General features: G+C 48.2%; 1 protein-coding gene across 4 annotated transcripts in view; it reads left to right on the top strand.

Moving 5' to 3' along the window:
* Window positions 1-4,055: 4,055 nt before the first annotated feature.
* The window catches only part of MED15 (mediator complex subunit 15), a 67,127-nt gene continuing 50,647 nt past the window's right edge, over window positions 4,056-20,535 (top strand). For 2 of the 4 annotated variants that reach the window (XM_059409037.1, XM_059409035.1), the window contains exon 1: window positions 4,056-4,222. In XM_059409037.1, the coding sequence (XP_059265020.1) occupies window positions 4,155-4,222 (68 nt within the window). In that variant the 5' untranslated portion in view covers window positions 4,056-4,154. Of the gene's footprint in view, window positions 4,223-18,212; window positions 18,383-20,535 lie in introns of those variants that run through there. The other 2 variants (XM_059409040.1, XM_059409038.1) reach the window with 2 other exon arrangements.

Here is a 20,535-nt window from a genome sequence, read left to right as displayed (position 1 = left end):
TTTTTTTCAAAAAAGATTTTATTTATCCATTTGACACACAGAGAGAGAACTCAGAAGTAGGCAGGGAGACAGGCCGAAAGAAGGCGGAAGCAGGCTCTCCGCTGAGCAGAGAGCCTGATGCGGGGCTCTATCCCCGGACACCAGGATCATGACCTGAGCCAAAGGCGGAGGCCCAACCCACTGAGCCACCCAGGCACTCCTGATTATACCCATTTAAAAAAATATTTTACTTATTTATTTGAGAGAAAGAGAGAGAGCACGTGTGTGTGTGCTTGGGAGTTGAGAGGAGCAGCATAGGGAGAGGGACAAGCCGACTACACTGAGCACTGAGCTAGTTGTTGGGCTCGATCTCACAACCCTGAGATCATGACCTGAGGTGAAACCAAGAATCAGCTGCCTAACTGGTGGTTAGGTGATCCAATTCTACCTATTAAGGAAAAACCCTTTAATCTGTATAATGGGTGGAATTCTATCAAATGTCTGAGCTTTCAAAAGTATGTCCCTGGGACCCAGGACCCAGGACCCATGTCTAATGCCTAGGCTGAAGAAATCTTCTGCAACACTAGCAGAAATCTGTGCACAAACATGTTTGTTACACCTTATCTGTAACAAGAAATCAAACATTCAGAATATAAATGTCTAAGAACAAGGGAATGCATAAGATAAGACAGATTTCATAGATCAGTATATAATACTTTATTAAAAGTGTATTTTAGGGGCCCCTGGGTAGCTCAGTTGCTTAAGTGTCTGACCCTCGATTTTTGGCTCAGGTTATGATCTCAGGGTCTTGAAATCAAGTCAGACTCTGCACCCAGCATAGAGTCTACTTAAGATTCTCTCTCTCTCCTTCTGCCTCTGCCTCCATACCCTGCTTGGGCTCTCTCCATCTCTCTTAATAAATAATTTTTTTAAAAAATTGTATTTTACACAGGTTGCAATTGGTCCTATATAGATTTGTCCATGGTTTTATAATCTAAATTATAATTAAAATTCCCATTGCTAAAGGGTTCTCAGTACTTGGGGATATGCTTATGCTATGATGTTAGGTTTACAGTACAGGATCAAATGGCATCTACACCATAACTTGTATTTTTTAAACTAAGGGGAGTAAGGAGAAAAGGATAATTTATTAAAATATAAACAATGGATGCCTCTGAATGATGGGATTTATAATGTTTGTCCTTTCTCAAGTTTCCATGTATTACTTTTAAACTTTTTAAGGATTTTATTTATTTATTTGAGACAGAGAGATAGAGAGAGAGAGAGAGAGAGAGAGAGAGCATGTGCACATGAGCAGGGGGAGAAGCAGAGGAAGATGGAGAAGCAGACTCCCTGCTGAGCCAGAAACCTGATGTGGGGCTCGATTCCAGGATGCTGGGTTCATGACCTGAGCCCAGGGCAGATGCTTAACAATCTGAGCCACCCAGTCGCCCCCATGTATTGCTTTTAGAAGAAATAATCACTGCTGCTGCCCATGCAGCACCCCCTCTGCCTCCATCCACACTCAGAAACAATTGCACACTCTAGGCTAAACACAGTAGAAGGGTTACATTGGGCAGGTGCTAGGGTGGAAAGATGGGCAGGTAAGCACCATGCCTGGAGTGAGTACCAAAGCAAGGAGGGGAATTGGAGGGGACTTCAAGTACAACTGAAGGGAGACAGAGGCTTAAAGAGCATGTGCAAGGCTCCCTAGAGGGAAGGAAGTTTCATCTGCTTCAGAAGCTTCCAGTTCCCAGCTCCCAACTCCTGCAGAGCTCAGGATGGTATTCACAAAGTGTGACTAGTGACAGGATCCAGCAATGACAAGGTACTGTGCAGGAACCAGGAGGGCAGAAACTTAACCATCCTCAAGTGATATGGGATACGGGTCAAGCTTGGGCATAGCTTCAGCATCCTTCATCATTCTCCCTCAGAGTCTAAACCTACCCACTTTCACACTGGGGGTCCCAGGAGGGTCTGCAGGGTTTGAGAGAGTGCAGATCCATTTCAGGACCCACCCCGTTGGACTTCTTGTTTCCGGGAGGTTAGGAGGTCTGTGGCTATCTCTACATCCTCTCCTTCCCTCGTCACCCATCCAGATTCTAACTGAAGACCTTTGCCCTGGGAGTCACCACTTCTGGGCCAAAAACAAAGGGACAAGTAGAGATAGAGCTCTGGAAACAAATATCAAAGGGATATCCCTTAATTTTATCGCAATGACAAATTCTTGTCAGTCAGTCTCCTGGCCTCTGTCTATCTATGAATCTGTGTGTTTATGGCTCTATCAGCTTTCCAAAACCAGAGTGCAGATGGGGAAGAGATGTCCTGGGGACTCTATTCACATGCTCAGTGGGTTGGACATGATACAAAGTCCACCTTTTTCTTCCAGAGCCTCAGGGAATCTCATTTGCCCGAGGGTGTGACAACGAGGACTGGTTTTGCCGATGAGGTTGTGGGACCAATATTTTCCTAAATTGATGAGCAGAATGTGTAGGGCCAAGGATCTAAATAATAAAATGCATCTGAAGCCGATATACAATATAGGATACACTATAGTCACAGCATTGGAAAGGTACTTAGAAAAGTATTTAGATGTCAACCTAAAAATAGGCAAGCTGGCTCAGTCGGTGGACCATGTGACTCTTGTTCTCATGGTCATGAGTTCAAGCTGTATGTTGGGTGTGCAGCCCACTTAAAAAAAAAGTTAAAAATGTGCAAGAGAGTGGTTATGGTTGTACAATCTTATGAATATATTAATAATACTAAGTAACAAACAGTAAATTGTTTACTGTAAAAAGGTGAATTATATCTCAGGTTTTTGTTTTTTTTTTTTAACATGCAAGAGGGATATAGATAGGGTGATCAATCATGTCAGTTGGCCTGGGATTCCAGGGGATTGCAGGGATGCAGGACTTCCAGAGCTAAAACCCAGAGAGTCCCATGGAAACCAGAACAAGTGGATCATCCAAAATACAGAGTTTTAAAAAATTATTTTTAGGAGCTTGAACAGAAAAGTTTGAAGATGTGAAAAGCTCTTCTAGCAACACAAGACCTGAAACGCTGTGGGCAAGAGGGGCCCCTCTGGGAAACCTGCTCACATTCTCTCTCCCTGTACTCCAACCCGCCCCACCCCAAGCTCCTGTCTGGGATACTGAGCCACTGGGTGTTCACAGCCTACCCTGGGCTTGGCACTTACAGGCATCAGTAGATGCCAGTTCACACTCTCTGAGCCCATGTTGGCGATTGCCTACATAGCACTTGTGTACCATTGGTGCTTAGGATTTTTGCCACCTACCCCTCACCCCAAACCAGACAAGGCCACATAGATTCCATCCAGCAGAACTCTTATCCTCCTAAAATTATCCTCAGGCCCCCCCTACCCCTTTGCATCCCACCTCCAGCTCACTTGCCTCCACCCAACAAGTTTGTGTGCCGTCTGGCCTCCATTGAGGACCTGGACTTTGTTCAAACAGGACATGGCTTTTGGGCCAAGCAAGACTGCCTGGAATTTAATAAATGTGGCTTAGGCTTCTTATATCACCACACCCTACAAAATACAGTGGGATATGAGATTCCAAAAGTCTAGTGGAGAGAAGCAGTGAAAAAAGTCTATCTGGTCACGTTTTGGATGTGACGCTGTAAGGTAGTGGCGGGAAAGTGGAGCCTGGATCATGTTGGCACAGTACTTGGCCCACAGTAGGTGCTGAGAAATAGTTAATATATAAACAATCTCTCCATGGCATCCGCTGAAGATTGCTAGCAGCTTGGCGGAAGGGTGCAGATCTCGTGGAGTTGGTAAGGCTAGCACACAATAGGGTCACACGAAATTCGGGTGGCCAGCGTGGGCCTGCTATAGGCAGTATCAGGAATACTACGAAGCCATGGCTCTCCCACACCCGTTCTGGTCAGCCCCGAGTCCCCATCCCCCGCGGCATGAGCGCTGGGAGAAGGGCCAGGGCTCGGGATACTCCCTAGGGGGCCACCGAAAAGTCTCCTCTTGGGGCCCGGAAACTCCATATCCCACGGGCCAGTGCGCAGGACGCCATTTCCCACAATTCCTGCTCGGCTTCCGGCGCGGCGGCGGAGCCTCCGACGGCTTCCGGGTTTGGGCCTGGCGCTGCGGTAGAGGCGGCGGCGGCGGCAGAACGGGACGCGGGCGGAGCGGAGCGACCGGCATGGACGTTTCGGGCCAGGAGACCGACTGGCGGAGCGCCGCCTTCCGGCAGAAGTTGGTCAGTCAAATGTAAGTAGGGGCCGGGCTAGAGGGCAAAATCTCTGGACCTTCCCCCCTCAACCCTTCCGCGCGCGGAGGGCGAGGCCGGGGTCGGACCCGCGGGAGACCTAGGGCGATCGGACCCACTAGGGCCTGGGGGCGCCGAGAGGCCGAAGGCTCCCGGGACTCTTGTGAGTCCCAGGGCGCCGCTGAGCCCTTGGCTGTCCCTTCCGTTCCTGGCTGATACAGACTGTTCGTTAGCTTTCCCGGGGCCGAACTCTGCAAACCAGCGAACCCTGGCTTATGAGTCATCGTCCTGAGCGTTCTCATTCGTCATTTGTGTGCTTTGGTTGCAGACTTTCCCCTGCTTTGAATCACACTGAATTCGAAAAAGGAAAGGGGCAGCCCGTGGCGGCTTTAGCAGATGTGGATGTTTTGTGATTCGTCTTTGGGAAAAGCGCATCAGCGTGAGAAAAAGAGATTGCAGGGGGATGGATGGAAGATGAGGTTGGTAGGCTAGGTACTTGGGACTGTGGGCGGTGGGGGATGGAGAATCAACGGGTATCCTGCCTCCCCCGCCCCCCAGTCCAGCCCCAGTGTGGATTTTGCGAAGGGTGGCAGGAAGAGGCTGTCAGGAAGCGACCGTCCGTTGGGAGGAGGGAGTGAAAAGCTGGTGTTAATACCTCTTCCCCGCAGTTTAAGCTGCTGAACCCCTCAATGCAGGGGGTGCCGGTGCGCTCTAAGCTTCACCTCGTGGAACTCCAGCTCCTCGCCACCCACTGCTTGTTTCATTTAGCAGTCTTTTACTGAGCGCTAGCCACCAATTTTGAGAGAGTCTCTGCCCTCAGGAACCGCACTACCATAAAGAAGCAGTTACAGTATAGTCTTTCTCCAAGAAAAAACTGACAGTTTTCTTGAGCAGGGCAGAAGGAGCCTTCTGGAGTAGTAGGTGGCTAATAGGTTGAGCCTTAAAAAGACAAGTAGGAGTGTGAGAGGCCATCATTCCAAGCTGAGTAGTAGGGAAGTTTGAGCTCTCATTGCACTGGAGGACATTGCTACAGGCTGAATTCTGGGGATTGAGGAAAAAGGAGGTTCAGGAGATGGTAATGGAATGAGGGTGAGCAGGTGCTGACTTGTTAGTGGTGGGAGTGCTGTGCTGAGGATTTGGCATGTTGCCTGCTTTGAGGTAGTGAAATGCCAGAGTTGGGAAGATTCCCGGAGTCCTTGGAGATGGATCAAGAACAGGAGAGAGGCCAGTTAGGCCATTGTGAATTTTGAACTCTTGGGGTTTCATTTTTCATCCCTGTGTTCCTACTGCTAGTTCACTGCCTGTTGCATTGGTCCATAAAATGGTTGTGGAATGACCTAGTCGGCAAGAGATTATAAAGGCCTGCACTAGACAGTGGTGGAAACTGAAAGAGGAAGACCACTCCAGAGAAAGGGGAGAGCAAGCATAGAGAGTCCTTGATGACTAAACTAGATGCCGGGGGTGGAGTGCAGCAGCGTGGAAGGAAGTGGGATGGAATGCTGGGAAGCTTCTTAGTACAGTGGAAGGCGTGGGGACTGTAGAGTTGGTGGCTCTGGGCACTGATGTGGAATAGTCTGGGGACAATTCTGCAGATATTGCAGAATCAGTGAACATTGCGTTTGGGTTTTTTCGGAGGGGGGTTTGATCCCCTGGAATTGTCTATAGATGAAATCTTTTTTTTTTTTTTTAAGGTTTTATTTATTTATTTGAGAGAGTAAGAGAGTGAGCACAAGCAGGTAAAGGGGCAGAAGGAGAGGGAGAAGCAGGATCCCAGCTGAGCAGCAAGCTTGACTCAGAGCTTGATCCCAGGACCCCGGGATCATGACCTGAGCCAAAGGCACATACCCAACCAGCTGATACACCCACCCATGTGCCTCCATAGATGAAATCTTGAGGTATAGCCCATTTCAGGGCTCCCCAAGAAAAGCCTTCAGGGCAAAGATTCTTCTTTGGGTTTGGGGAGACCAAAGAACCAGAAGAATAAGTTGCCATCAGAGGAAATTGGGGAGGGGGGAATTCAGAGGGCAGGAGGGCAATTGAAGAGTCTCTGGGTGTCAAGGACTGACTGGATACTTCATAATTCAGCTTCTCTCTGCTTTGGGGCAAGCTAGATTCTTTCCTTTATTTGCCAGATTGCTGCTTGTGTATTAGTTTTTCTCTTGCTGCCTTAACAAATGACCACAAATATAGTAGCTTAAAGCAACACAGGTTTATTACCTGGAAGTTTCTGTAGATGCAGGGTCTAGGTAGACTCAGCTGAGTCTTCTACTTAGGGTCTTAGAGGACTGAAATCAAGATGTTGGTTAGGTGTACATTTCTTCCTAGAGGCTCTGTAGTAGAATTTGCTTTCAAGCCTGTGCAGGTTGTTGGCCAAATTCAGTCCATGCGGTTGTAGGACTGAAGTGTTTTTGTACCTTACTAACTCTTTGTCAACCAGTGCCCCGTCTTTGTTCCTAGAGACAGCCTGCATTTGGTCTCACACTTTCTATGTGGCCCCCTCCATCAGGATGGGTTCTTTGGCTATATCTTTCTGACATCAGCCAAGAAAATTCTCTAGTAAAGACTCAGGTTAGATTGGGTCCACTCAGATAATCCAGGATGATTTTCCTGTTTTAAAGTCTGTAACTTTTATTCTATCTGAAAAGTCCCTTCTGCCATATAATGTAGCATGTGCCTGGGTTCGTGGGATTAGGGCATGGACATCTTTGGGGAGACCTTCTGCTACCCCTGCTGGGATAAGCAGTTTCAGAGATTGTCTGCCTGCCATGATGTGGTGTTCTCAGTTCTCAGATTTGTCTGTTTTCTCTCCAGGGTTCACTTTGAAAGTCTTGATTCTTGGTGCTTTGATTTGTTTTGTGCACAGGTTTAATTCTAACTTCCCTGATATTTATGTTGTTGTTTGAAGGTGGGGTCTTGGGAAATGTTTTGAACCCAAGTAATTTGTATAGATAAGGGAGTAAAGAAAGCATAGTGAAGCACTGGAGAGTTTCAACAAAAGGAGAAGCATCTGATAGCTGGTTCACTGTCTCCACCTGGCTCTTGAGTATCTATCAAGAGAGAACAGTGCTTGGGATTGCAGGCCCAATCCTCTAGCCTCTTGGCTACCATGAGAAAAAGCAGTTTTTTATTTGGAGCTGGTTAGGAGAGACCTCGAGGGGACTCTGTATAGCCTCCTTCTTAGCCCTCCTCTACCTGCCCCTCATCTGGACCCATCCTGGACTGCTGCCTCCCCCTCGCTCACTGCTGCCCTGCTGAAAGCCTGCTGGTGGCTTCTCTTAGCATTAGAACAAGACTCCAGATGGCCTACTTTCCCAGTCCCTCACCGTGGCCTGGCCTAGCCACCTCTTCTCAAACCCCCAGTTTGCTCCTGGTCTTTCAGCTTCTTGAACGTTCCAAATTTGTTTGTTTGTTTGTTCTTTCTTCCCCCCTGCCTTTTCTTTACGCAAGTTATCGTCAAGTATTTAGGGTTCTCAACAATGGGTAGACTTCCCTCCACTACATTTATCACCAGTTTCTCTTCCTTTGCTTTAGATGTCTGCTTAAATAACAAATACTCCAGATCCTTCTCAGCCTACCTTAACTAAAGTGGGTCACCCCCTCTGATATGTTAGATCTCAGCCCCTTGTAGTTTCCCGTAGGACCCTAGTCCCAGGAAGTGTGTCACCATGCATATGAAACACTTGTCAAAGTGTGTAAGAGGAAGTCTTTTCCTGAGGGCTGTATGTGCCACCTCTTGTGCTACAGTGGTCTTCTTTATTTGTGCCAGCGTGCATTGTGAAGCTCTGGAAACCCCATTTTCTCCCCTTGTTAGCCAAGTGACCGTGGGCAGGACGCCTAACCTTTCTGGATCATCTTCGTCATCTGTGAAATGGCTGGAGTCCAGCTCACATGGGAAGGTGTCACAGGGAAGGGGTGTGTGTGTGTATGTGTGTGTGTGCGCACGCGTGCATGAGAGAGAGAGAGAGAGATGAAAAGATCTTCACCTGAGCCCTAGCAAATACCTCCTTCTTAAATTCTTGTAGGAGTAGGAGCCTTGGAAGGTGAAGGCGATACCCCCAAGCCTGGTTAGAGGACTTGATGACACTTGAAGGAGCCTGTGGGGAGGGTAGTTGTGACAGTGTTGGTGAGTTCAGACCATCTCTTCATTGACCATCCATTCTCCCCGCAGTACTGCAGGAGAAGCCCCCCGTTGGGCCTTCCTGGGGGGGATTGTTGGGTTAGTGTTGAACACGTGTCTGGTCTATAGGATCCTGGAGAGCAAGCGTGTATCTGTAGTAGCTGGCACTGCACCTGACATAGAGTGGGAAAGCAGTGAATGAATGAAAGGGCTTTGTCAATCCATTCTTCCCATTCTTTTATATTTTTCTGCCATCTTATTCTTGAGACTTTTATGCCTCCCACCTCTCAGTACAGCAGATTGCACATATAGACTTGAAATAAATAAATGTCTGTTGGGCTGAACAGATTGCAAGGGGGAGGATATCCGGGGGATGGAGGGTGGAAGGGCAGTGTGGATCAAGACTCTACCAAGTTCCAGGAGATCAGGAAGCATGGAGCAGAGTCAGGGCAGGCAGGTTAGCCACCCCTTCTGGTGAAGCCCGCAAAGATGTGAGCTCCAGGTTGGGACCTAGGAGATGCCGAGCTCTCTGCCTGGACTATAAGGAGAAGATTGAGTGCCTTTATCTAGAAACATAATGAAACAAAGCAAAAAACAACAACAACAACAAAAACCCATAAGGAAAAAGAACAGGTAACTGAACAGCAACTTCCAAGGGCTAGGAGAGGCCTTAGGACAGAGGGGAGCCTGAAACTTGCATGTCTAGATTCTGCCTGTGGGTTATGTTCTTTTTTTTTTTTTTTTTAAGATTTTATTTATTTGAGAGAGAGACAGAGCACAAGCAGGGGGAGGAACAGAGGGGGAGGGAGACTTGGACTCCCTTCTGAGCAGGGATCCTGACATGGGATCCATCTTGGGACCCAGGATCATGACCTGAGCCCAAAGCAGACACTTTACCGACTGAGCCACACAGGTACCCTGTGTGGGTTATGTTCTGTCCTCCAAGCAGATGTGAGGGAGTCTTGGCTGAGCCTTTTCTGTGGCTTATTCCACTCAGGCCTCCCAATGGCCCTGTGCCCTGCTAGTGTGATTCTGGCCCTTGTTTTCCAGTGCGGACTCCTGAGCCGCACTGCTTGCTTCATAGCCTGATTGGTAATTAAACAACTGGGCTGGCTTGCAGCCTTCTGTGTATAATCCACCCCTATACATCCATTCCCTGAGGCCAGGAGCCCATCTCTCTGACCACCTTCAAGCCTTAGTGCCCCTGATGGCAATCAGGAAGTGATTGTGGAGCCGTTGACTTTAGAGTCCTGAACCTCGGCCCTACTGCCTCTTGACCAGAAGTGACAGTGACCTGAGGGGATGTGGGCCCTCATCTGCTCAGGGGTCAGAACTTTCTCCACAGCAGCAACGACAGCAGCTGACATGAACCCCCGCCGCAGACGTTGACCTGTGTTATGTGTTAGCTCATTGACTTCCCATTTGCGCTGTCACTCAATGTATTTGTTACTCCCATTTTTAAGATGAAGAAACTGAGGTGTAGAGGAGAGGTCACTGTTACTATAGTCATACCCTGCTTGTTAGAAATGAATGCATGCTGAACCCCAGCAGGACAAGAGAGGCAAACTGCCTTTTAATTTTAGAAAGAGAGGTAGTACCTTTTAGAAGTAGAGGGAAATGGCAGCTGGACATTAACCCAGGCCAAGTGCCAGTGGGCATCCTTCTGGCAATTTGAGCAACTCCGTGTGGGTGAGGGGGACCCACACAGTGGCAGAAGAGCCAGCCAGCAAGCCTCCGATGATCTTTGGCTTCCGCACAGCCGATAGAGAGCCTCCTGACCTCACCAGCTCCCTTTTGTAAGAGACCCCACCCACCTACCACACCTTCAGCCGTTATAGCATTCCTCACCGGAAGTCTTCCAACTCTTACTGCCGCTTGTAACAGGGTGGCTGTGGTTAGTCCAGGCTCTGTGTGGGGCATTCCCTGGTGGTCACATAATCATCTCCCTGTCATTGTCACTTTAAAGCATTCCTCAGGGCAATAATGTTGATTACATACCAGAGGGTACATTTTTTAAGGAATGTAATGCATTTTAAAAAAATTCAAAATGGAAAATTTGAATCCTAAAACCAAGTAGAGTAGTTGTTTTTTTTTTTTTTTTTAAGATTTTATTTATTTATTTGACAGACAGATCACAAGTAGGCAGAGAAGCTGGCAGAGAGAGAGGAGGAAGCAGGCTCCCCGCTGAGCAGAGAGCCAGATGCAGGGCTTGATCCCAGGAACCTGGGATCATGACCTGAGCTGAAGGCAGAGGCTTTAACCCACTGAGCCACCCAGGTGCCCCCCAAGTAGAGTAGTTTAAAGACTCCATGCCCATGTATCCACATTCAGCTTCAAGCTATCAATTCTTGCTTCACGGACTCCACCTCCTGCCCCCAATTATGTTTTTGCTGGGAATGTTTGAGTGGCCGCCCACCGCCTGTGGGTTCCACTCTGAGCCTGATTCCTTCCTCCAGGGTCTGCAGCCCCTTGTACTAGCTGCGTGTGGATCCTCAGAAGAGCCCAGCTCTTCTTTGCCCTGGCTGTTCTGCATCCTGTTTGTTTCCTCGCCTGAGAGACCCATCCCTCCCATGGCTCAGCATTGCAGTCCCATCCCACTCACCTTTCCTGGACGCGAGGCCACCCGCCACCTCCCTCCTCTTCACACACATTCTGTGAAGAGTTACCATTTTGCACTTGAATTGTTTGAACACTCATTTTCCCCGGTCTGAATCCCTTGTGGGGAATCCCGCGTCGCAAGGAATGCTGTGGCAAGTGGATTCCCGAACAGCTCCAGAGGCCTGTTCAGTCCCTGTGGTGATACTGGTTTAACCTAATGGGTGTTCACTTCAGAGTTGGAGAAAGTCTTTTTTTTTTTTTTTTTTTTTTTTTAAGAGTTTTTTTCCTGGGCACCTGGGTGGCTCAGTGGGTTAGGCCTCTGCCTTCGGCTCAGGTCATGATCTCAGGGTCCTGGGATTGAATCCCGCATTGGGCTCTCTGCTCAGCAGGGAGCCTGCTTCTTCCTCTTTCTCTCTCTGCCTGCCTGTCTGCTTGTGATCTCTCTCTCTGTGCCAAATAAATAAAATCGTTTTTTAAAAAAGGAATTTTTTTCCTTTTATTTTAATAAGGTTTTTTTTTTTTAAAGATTTTATTTATTTGACAGACAGCAATCACAAGTAGGCAGAGAGGTAGGCAGAGAGGGGCAGGGAAGCAGGCTCCTCGCTGAGCAGAGAGCCTGTTGCAAGTCTCCATCCCAGGATCCTGGGATCATGATCTGAGCCGAAGGCAGAGACTTTAACCCACTGAGCCACCCAGGTGCCCCTATTTTAATAAGTTTTATTAATTTAAGTCATCTCTACACCCAACGTGGGGCTCAAACTTATGACCCTGAGGTCAAGAGTCCCATGCTCTTTTGACTGAGCCAGCTAAGCACCCTAAGATTTTATTTATTTATTCATTCATTTTGTGGAGCCCAGTGTGGAGCTTGAATTCACGACTCTGAGATCAAGACCTGAGCTGAGAGCAAGAGTCAGATGGACACTCAACCAGCTCAGCACCCAGGTGCCCCTTAGTTTTAAGTAATCTCTACGCACAATGTGGGGCTTGAACTTACAACCCCAAAATCAAGAGTTGCATGCTTTTCTGCCTGATCCAGCCAGTTGGCCCCCCAAGTTGGAGAAAGTCTTAACACCATGGGAAGACACAGGCAAAATGACTCACAAGCTGCTGCGGGAGGCACGAAAATGAAGCCATTTTTCTGGAAGGCCATTTGGCAATACTGTTTATTCCAGTAAGCTTAAAATGTCTACTTCCTTAGGCATTTCCTCCAAGGCAACACTCAGAAGAGTGTTCAGAGCCTGTTGCAGTGAGGATGCTCATATTCACATCACATCAGGAGTGGGACAGGGGGGCATAAGCCAGCAATGGAGCTCAATTAGATTTGTTGTGGGAGCTGGAGAGGGCAGGTTCAGTGCTGCGGTTAAAAATGACATGGGAGGGGCACCTGGGTGGCTCAGTGGGTTAAAGCCTCTGCCTTCAGCTCAGGTCATGATTCCAGGGTCCCAGGATCGAGCCCCACGTCTGGCTCTCTGCTCTGCGGGGAGCCTGCTTCCTCCTCTCTTTCTGCCTGCCTCTCTGCCTACCTGTGATCTCTGTCTGTCCAATAAATAAATAAAATCTTTAAAAAAAAAAATGACATGGGAGAGGGGTGCCTGGGTGGCTCAGTCAGTTAAGCTTCCGACTCTTGTTTTTGGCCCAGGTCATTATCTCAAGGTCCTGAGATTGAGCACCGTGTCAGGCTCCCTGCTTGGTGGGGAGTCCGCTTGAGTTTCTCTCTCTCTGGCCCTCCCCCTGCCCTTGCTCACGCATGCACTCTCTCTCTCTCTAAAATAAATAAATTAGTGTCTTCCAAAAACCAAAAAATGACATGGGAGGGACACCTAGCTGGCTCAGTTGGTGGAGTGTTGAGAAGAGCAGGTTAGCAAGCAGAACACATGGTCCAGAGTGAGGTGTTTGTTTGTTTGTTTTTTAAGAGAGAGAGACTGTGAGAGAGAACATGAGAGGGAAGAAGGCCAGAGGGAGAAGCAGACTCCCCATGGAGCAGGGAGCCGGATGCGGGACTCGATCCTAGAACTCCGGGATCGTGACCTGAGCCAAAGGCAGTTGCTTAACCAACTGAGCCACCCAGGTGCCCTGAGTTTTTTCTTTAAATTAAAGATTGTATTTATTTGAGAGAGAGAGTGCACAGACAAGTGGGTGGAAGAGCAGGGGAAGAGGGAGAAACAGACCGCCTGCTGAGCAGGGAGCCCAACTTGGGGTTCGATCCCAGGATCCTGGCATTATGACCTCAGCCAAAAGTAGACGCTTGACCAACTGAGCCACCCAGGTGCCCCTGGAATGAATTTTGTTAAATAGACACTGTTAGCTGGTTATCTGAATAATTTTCATTTTTTGGTAACTTTCAGTACATGTGTATTTTTGTTAACAATAAACATACGTTCCTTTTGTAGTCAGAAGTCTTGAAGAAGAGGTGGGCCCTGTTTGCACATGAGGAGGAGGGAGCTGTGGCCACAGATAGCTACCATAAGGTGGAAAATCACATGTGCTTTGCCTTCAGGGTGGGTGTCCTCCCTCAACAGGGCCCTGAGTGCCATCACAGCCTTCCTAAGATGATTCTTTTCTTTTTGCCCCTGCTTGGAAGCATTCTCCTTTTAGTCTGAAACTGTCCTTCCAGATGGCCTTCCTTGCATGCTGGTATGAGAGCCCCAGCCAGATGCTCCTTCCTCCATGTCAGGCCCTCTGGTTTCACTCTTTTCTGTTCTTTCTCTTCCCCGTTGGAGGTTTGGCCTTGGCCTCATCTTCTCCTGGACCCTGATGGCTCAGCTCGTGGCAGTTTTTTGCTGTTTTTACACTCTTATTTATTTATTTATTTGCCTTGCCAACAATATTATAAATTCCTTGAGTGTAGGACCTGATCTTACACTTCTGTATCTCGTTGAGCTCCTGGCATGGTGCCTTGGCTTGGATAAGAGATGCATCACAATCACAGGTAGGGTGGTGGAAAACAGTGCTGGCTTCTTTTCTGATGGCCTTCCAGGGCTTTCTCTCATCAGTGCTCCTCCACATTGAACCACTTCTCATTCAGAGCCTTTTTTTTTTTTTAATTGGAGACATTTATTTGAAGATTTGAAGACAGGGAGTCCACAGTGGTTATGAGGTGGTTCTCTTTAACAGATAAATAAATGAATACCCAGTCCTGGAGAACAAAGAGGCTACACTAGAAGCCCAGGTGTAACTATCTTGAACCCCGCCCTGAGAGGGAGATGATCCCTTCCACTTTAACAATGACTCTCTTGCTAACCTGGTGGGGGTTAATAGAGATCGCTGATCAAATGGATTAAGTATCTTTAGGGTTGAGTAGCTGTTACTTAGGTCAGTGAGTCCTTGGAAAGACGTTTGACCTCTGGAAGTCCCTGTTATCCTTACTTTGAGCTTTTTATTTTGCGACTGTTCCAAACATGCAGAGTCATAAGGATGGTATGGAGTACTATATCCCTCTTATTTACCCGTACTCTCATACACATCTTGGTGCTCGTACTTGGCGAATAGCAGCCGAGTTCTGTCTTGCTCCCTCCTCCGTCTGGACCCTGTTTCCTCTTAGCGCTTGGCTACACAGGCTTCTCTGCCTGGGACTCTGCTGGAGGTGTGGGGAACAGGAGTGACCCGGCTCCTGGTTAGCCTTTGACCTGAGCCACTTGCGTCCAGTCCAGGGAGGGAAGTCTGGAGGTGTGGAAGGGGTGCTTGTTGGTTAAGAGGTGGCTCTTGTGCCTCCTCACAGTCCTCCTTTCTGCTCCCCACCCCTTTCCAACTTTGCTTCAGTCCTGGGGCACCTGCTGGCTCAGTCAGTCGGCTGTCTGTCTTGGGCTCAGGTCATGATCTCGGGGTCCTGAGATCAGCCTCCGTAGGGCTCCCTGCTCAGCAGGGAGTCTGCTTCTCCCTCTCCCTTTGCCTCTCCCCCTGCTTGTGCACAGGCTCTCTCTCAAATAAATAAATTAAAAATCTTAAAAAAAAAAAAAAAAAGCCAGAAAAATCTTTGCTTCAGTCCTCATCAGAGGTGGTGTTTGAGGAGCCACTCTGTGTGGGACAGAGCTCCTGTTGTAAGGTAGAAAGAATGCCAGGTTTGCCTTGAGAAGCTGTCTATGATGGATAACCCTGGGCCCTTCAGAAGCTACGGGTCTGCTTTGATTCAGGCTGGGGAGGATTCACACCTATGAAAGTGCAGAGGGAATCACCTCCAGGTGCTTTTTACTCATAGTTCAGGCACAAGGGCATTCCAGCCCAAACCCAGGGATGGAGTGGGCTTAGGAGCTCTGGTTGTCTCACATGAGACTTTTTTTAAAAAAATTAATTATTTATTTAGTTTAGAGAGTGTTTCTGCGTGCACGTGCATGAGCTAGAGCACAAGCCAGGGAGGGGCGGAGGAAGAGAGGGAGAGGGAGAGAAGCAGATTCCCCTCTGAGCCTGGAGCCTGATGTGAGGCCGGACCTTAAGACCCTGAGATCATGACCTGAGCTGAAATCAAGAGGTGAAGGCTTAATTGACTGAGCCACCCAGGAGCCTGGTGCTTCTTTATATTAAAGTAGTATAAGAAACCCACCTCAGTGAATGACACAGGACTCATCTTCAGCATGGTGCCACCAGATGAATGTTTACTCATGTAGATGCCCCATAGCAATAGCCCAGGCCTGTGTCTGGAACAGGCCTGGAACTGTGCAGGCTCCTCCTTGTGCTTCAGCCGGTACAGATTCTGCTCCACTCTCCTGGCTTCTGGGCCGTGGATACATGTGTTCTTAAATTTCCTGTCATTGGAGTCACAGCGTGTCTGGCTTCTTGCATTCAGCATCATGTCTGTTCAGTGGTTCCTGTTTATGCCATGTGTTGTCTGGACATGACTCCACCGGGTTCCTTTCCTTTTCTATCCCTGATGGACATTGGGGTTAATGCTAGTTGTTGGTTATGGGAAGTCAGTGCCAGGGGTGTTTGGGGGTCATGTCTTCTGGTGGTATATGCACTTACTCCCTGGGCCGAACATTGAGGCTGGGTTGAGGGGTGTGGCCTGAATTCAGCATGGCTGTAGTCCACCTAACAGTTTTCCCAAGTGGTAGGTACCCATTTACATTCCTACCAACTATGTGGGGGAGTTCCTCTTGTCAGCCATCCTGGCCAACATCTGGCATTGTCAAGGGACCTGCCTTTAATAACAAGCACCCTTGTTGGTTTTGAAAGCACCCTCCAGTTTGAGACCTACTGGGTGCCATGGCAGTGGGAACAGAGAGGGTGATTGAGGAGGGAGAGAGCTTGTACAGAAAGCAGCTTTGGAATTTGGTGACTGTGTGTGTGTGTGTACATGCAGGAGAAAGGGAGGAGAGAACCATAGGTATGCACCCTGAGGGAGATGGACTGTGATCCTTTGCTGCTTCTGAGGGGTGGGGTACCAGGTGATGGTTTGTGGAGTGTGTAGGGGTGTCAGCCCTTCCAAGGAGAGAGGCCAGCAGCCGGGGATGGTGCAAGGAGCAAACCTGCAAGGGCAGTCAGCTGCAGGAGTGACGTGGGTGTGGGTGGCAGAGGAGGCTGAGCTGAAGGCCCTGGTGGCGGCTGTGGTGGGCACAGCAGATGTGTGGAGAGACTGGGGTAAGACAGTGTGGGCACAGGAAGCCAGTCCCAGCAGCTTGGGCCTGCCTCTGTCGTCGGTTCCAGTCCCTGTGTTCAGGACTAATGGATGCAGCATTTAATTGCTTTTCAGATGACATTGTAGAGGATTTCAAAACAGGAAGATATTTTCGGTGGTAGTTGTGCCAGAGATAGCCATTGGTTACAATTTGATTTTTGCCTTCCAGTCCTATTTCAGTGGATAGGTACCTTGATATGTATGTATTTTAAATATGTAAGTACATGCATATACCAGTATTTTTGAAGTGGAGTTAGATTCGAGTTCAGTTTGAGTTTTGGCTTTTTCACAGCACAGATTGCATTTGTCTCCTGGGGTGTGACTGGCTGGGACCTGTGTGCTTATGTCCCTGGTTCGTGCACAGCATGGTCACAGCTGGGCTTCTGGCCAATGGGACTCTACCCATAGTTGGGCTCTATCTTGGTAGTGAGGGACTGGACTGGCCTCTGCTGCGAGAGCAGATTTCTTGACTTTTATTGGGTTGCTGCCCTCCAGAGAACCAAGTTTCTTCAGGCTGGGGAGAACTCTGCAGACGGGGGGACTCAGGGGTGCATGGTCACTCCCTGTGTGACAGCCACGACGGCCTCACAGTGGGGCACTCTTAGGGGTAAGCCCCCTTCAGGCTACTCTGAACAGTCATCCCGCATACTTGAGAGGAGCATTTTATTTACTATCTTGTTAATAACAAGTTCCATTATGGCCTTTTCCAAACATTCACAGAGGTGGAAATATAAGAATGATCTCTCAGGTACTTGGGAGAGTTAGCAGCATATGTCCAGTTTCAGCCATCCTTCTCCTCCCCCTCCTGGACTATTTTCAATCATATTCCAGACACCATATGATTTCAGCTGCCAGTCCTTGAGTGCAGATCTGTAGAAGATAGGGCTTTTCTCTCCACCAGATACCACAAAATCATGTGAGATAAGCATTTTAATAAATTCTTGGGCTGGCAGAGAGTGTCCTCACTGCATGGTTGCCTGGTAGTGAGTGAGATGTGCTGGGGGCTGGAACTGGGGTTGCCAGTGTGGTCTCAGCCCTGGAGCCCAGAGGCCAGCACCTAAACAGGGATCTTAGGGCCTCTCGGCTCCTGGTCCTGTGGAGGGCAAACCAGCAGATTGGAGTAAATGACAAAGCTTGTGTCATCTTCTGAACCAGCTCAAATAACATGCCCTTCTAAGGGCAATGGTATTCTCTTTAGTAGTTCTTGCATTGATCTGGTTCTTTGGGGATTGAGAAATCTTAAGAGAAGAATTTGGAGAGCTTGATCAAACCAAGAGGGATGCGAAAAGAAAGTGCTCTCAGTCTCTTGTGTTTGTATGATTAAGAAATTTCTTTCTGCAGGACTAAAATACTCTTTCCTACATGTAGGTGGCTGGTTCAATTCTGAAATACATATTTTTATCTGGTTAGAAAACACTTTATGTTTCTTCAAAAAGTCAGAGAACCAGAATGCAGAAGGGTGCTGACAAAGACGAGAAAGCAGTCACAGTCTGGGATACGGTTTGGCAGACATGCTCACGGCTGCCTGTGAGGTCAACAAGGCCCACTCCCTTTGAGGCCAGGTGTTTACATTGGTTGCTCTTGGGGATTGAACAATTGGTGTCTGTTCATTTCCTGCCTCTGAGATGAAAGCACGTGGGGTGCTGGGGCAGTAAACCGCTGCTGGGGAACCGAGAGAAGGGGACACCAATGGAGACTCGGAGGCTGCTCTGGAGCTTTCTAAGGACTCTATGAAGGGAAGACCCACCGAAGAGTCCTTTGGCCAAGGGCCCACTGGGACAGTGGTGGAATGTGTGGTAGACTTTTCAGGATGCTCCAGCGGTCAGAATTGCCAATGAGGTATGAGCATTCTGTCTCCAGGTTGCCTAAGTCTGGAAGGTTTAGAAAGGTGAAGGAGGGGCACTCGGGTGGCCCAGTGGGTTAAAGCCTCTGCCTTCAGCTCAGGTCATGATCCCAGGGTCCTGGGATTGAGCCCCCACATCGGGCTCTCTGCTCAGCAGGGAGCCTGCTTCCCCCTTTCTCTCTGCATGCCTCTCTGCCTACTTGTGGTCTTAAAAAAAAAAAAAGAAAAAAGAAAAGAAAAGAGAGAAAGGTGAAGGAGACCTTTTTTTTAAAGCAGTCTCTAGGCTCCAGATGGGGCTTGGGCTCCTGACCCTGAGATCAAGTGTGGATGGTCCTCTGCCCACTGAGCCAGCCCTGCACCTCTAGGAGGCATTTGTTAACATACAGCACTCACTGAGTATTTCTCTATGGCACACTTTTTATATGCATTTTGTCATTTAACTTTTAATTCTTATTTTATCAAAGTAATATATAGACACATAAAAGTCAAGTAGTGGTTTAAAAAAAAAAAAAGCCTGGGTACCTGGGTGGCTCAGTTGGTTAGGCCTCCAGCTCTTGATTTTGGCTTAGGTCATGATCTCAGGGTCTTGAAATCGGCCTTATGTTGGGCTCTGTACCCAGTGGAGAGTCTACTTGAGATTCTCTCCCTCTGGCCCTCCCCTAGTTCGTGTGCTTGCTCTCTCTCTTCTCTCTTTCTAAAATAAATAAAATCTTCAAAAGCAAAGAAGAAAAAAAAACCCAAGAAACTGTGGTGGGTCTCCACTCGCCCAGTCCTCCCCTGTGACTCTGCTCTTTCTTCTGGCCTATGCCTGTGATTCTGAGTAATGTGCACATGCTGCTGTCTTGGGTCATCACATTGGTGAGTTTCATGAATTATGTATTGACCTTTTCTGTAGCTCCCTCTACATAGCCATTATCTCTGCTGCTTCCTGTTCTACCGGTATTTTACCTCCTGGGTAAATCTGTAAGGAATACTTATGTTTTATGCCTACCCAAATGTTACTCTACAGACGACCTATGTAGCATGCAAGGTTTTTGTTTGTTGGTTGGTTTCTTTTCTCGAGAATAAAATGGCCTTCTTAAAAATGTGCCCAGTTTTCTGTCCTTGTGGCTGACTTTTCCTGTACCTTCCAGGCTTGTATTAGCTATTCTCTGTGCTGAGTGCTGCCAGGCTGCCTGTCAGCTCTGGTTCTTTCCCTGGGCCTCCCTGCTGGAGCTCTCAGGGCACAGGCCAGTGGCTGCCTTAGTCTCTCAAGATGCACGGCTCTGGGGCTAGGTTTCTTGTTTTCTGTATTTCATGGTATCTTAATTTTGGTTCTCTCCTTCATGCCACTAGCTGCTTCTTCTTTTTTTTTTTTTAAAGATTTTTTAATTTATCTATTTGACAGAGAGAGATCACAAGCACGCAGAGAGGCAGGCAGAGAGAGAGGAGGATGCAGGCTCCCCGCTGAGCAAAGAGCCCGATGTGGGGCTCGATCTGAGGACCCTGAGATCATGACCCGAGCCGAAGGCAATGGCTTAACCCACTGAGCCACCCAGGCGCCCCATGCCACTAGCTTCTTGAAGAAGAACTCAGTTTCTGGAGACCATGTCCATTTGGGTGCATGGGAGCTTCTGGGTTGGAAATACTTCATCAAGGATTGAGGAGCGCGTCCCGCTGCTTTTTTGGTTCTGGTGCTGCCGCTGAGCAGGCCCAGCGCTTTTCCCAGTGAGCTGCGGCATCGCTTGCCTCACTCCCAGAGCTCCTGTCCAGTGCTGCAGGGAAAGTTCCTGCGAATCAGGTCACAGGGAGCCGTGTTTCCTCTGCTCCCTGTGTTTCCTCTGCCCACTGTGTCTGAATGTTGACCCCTCAGTCTTCTTCTAATTTATCTTTATCTCCTGTATCCATCTCTGTTTTTTTTTTTTACTGGACTCTCTGGGAGATTTCTTTAGTGCTATCTCTGGCCTTTTGCCGCTGACATGCTTTTACTTCTAAGAACTCTTTCTTTGCTTTCTTTTTTTTTTTTCCTTTCTCTCTTTTTATTTTTGTAATCTGACTTTCTGTTTTATAGAATCCTGTTAAATGGATGCAGTGTCTTATCTCTTTGGAAAATAAAGATTGTTTTTTGGCATTTTTTCATGTGGGGTCTTCATCTGCCATGAGAGGGTGT

Source organism: Mustela nigripes, chromosome 8 (assembly GCF_022355385.1).
Source record: "Mustela nigripes isolate SB6536 chromosome 8, MUSNIG.SB6536, whole genome shotgun sequence".
Taxonomy (NCBI): domain Eukaryota; kingdom Metazoa; phylum Chordata; class Mammalia; order Carnivora; family Mustelidae; genus Mustela; species Mustela nigripes.
This window is presented reverse-complemented; position numbering and strand designations above follow the sequence as displayed.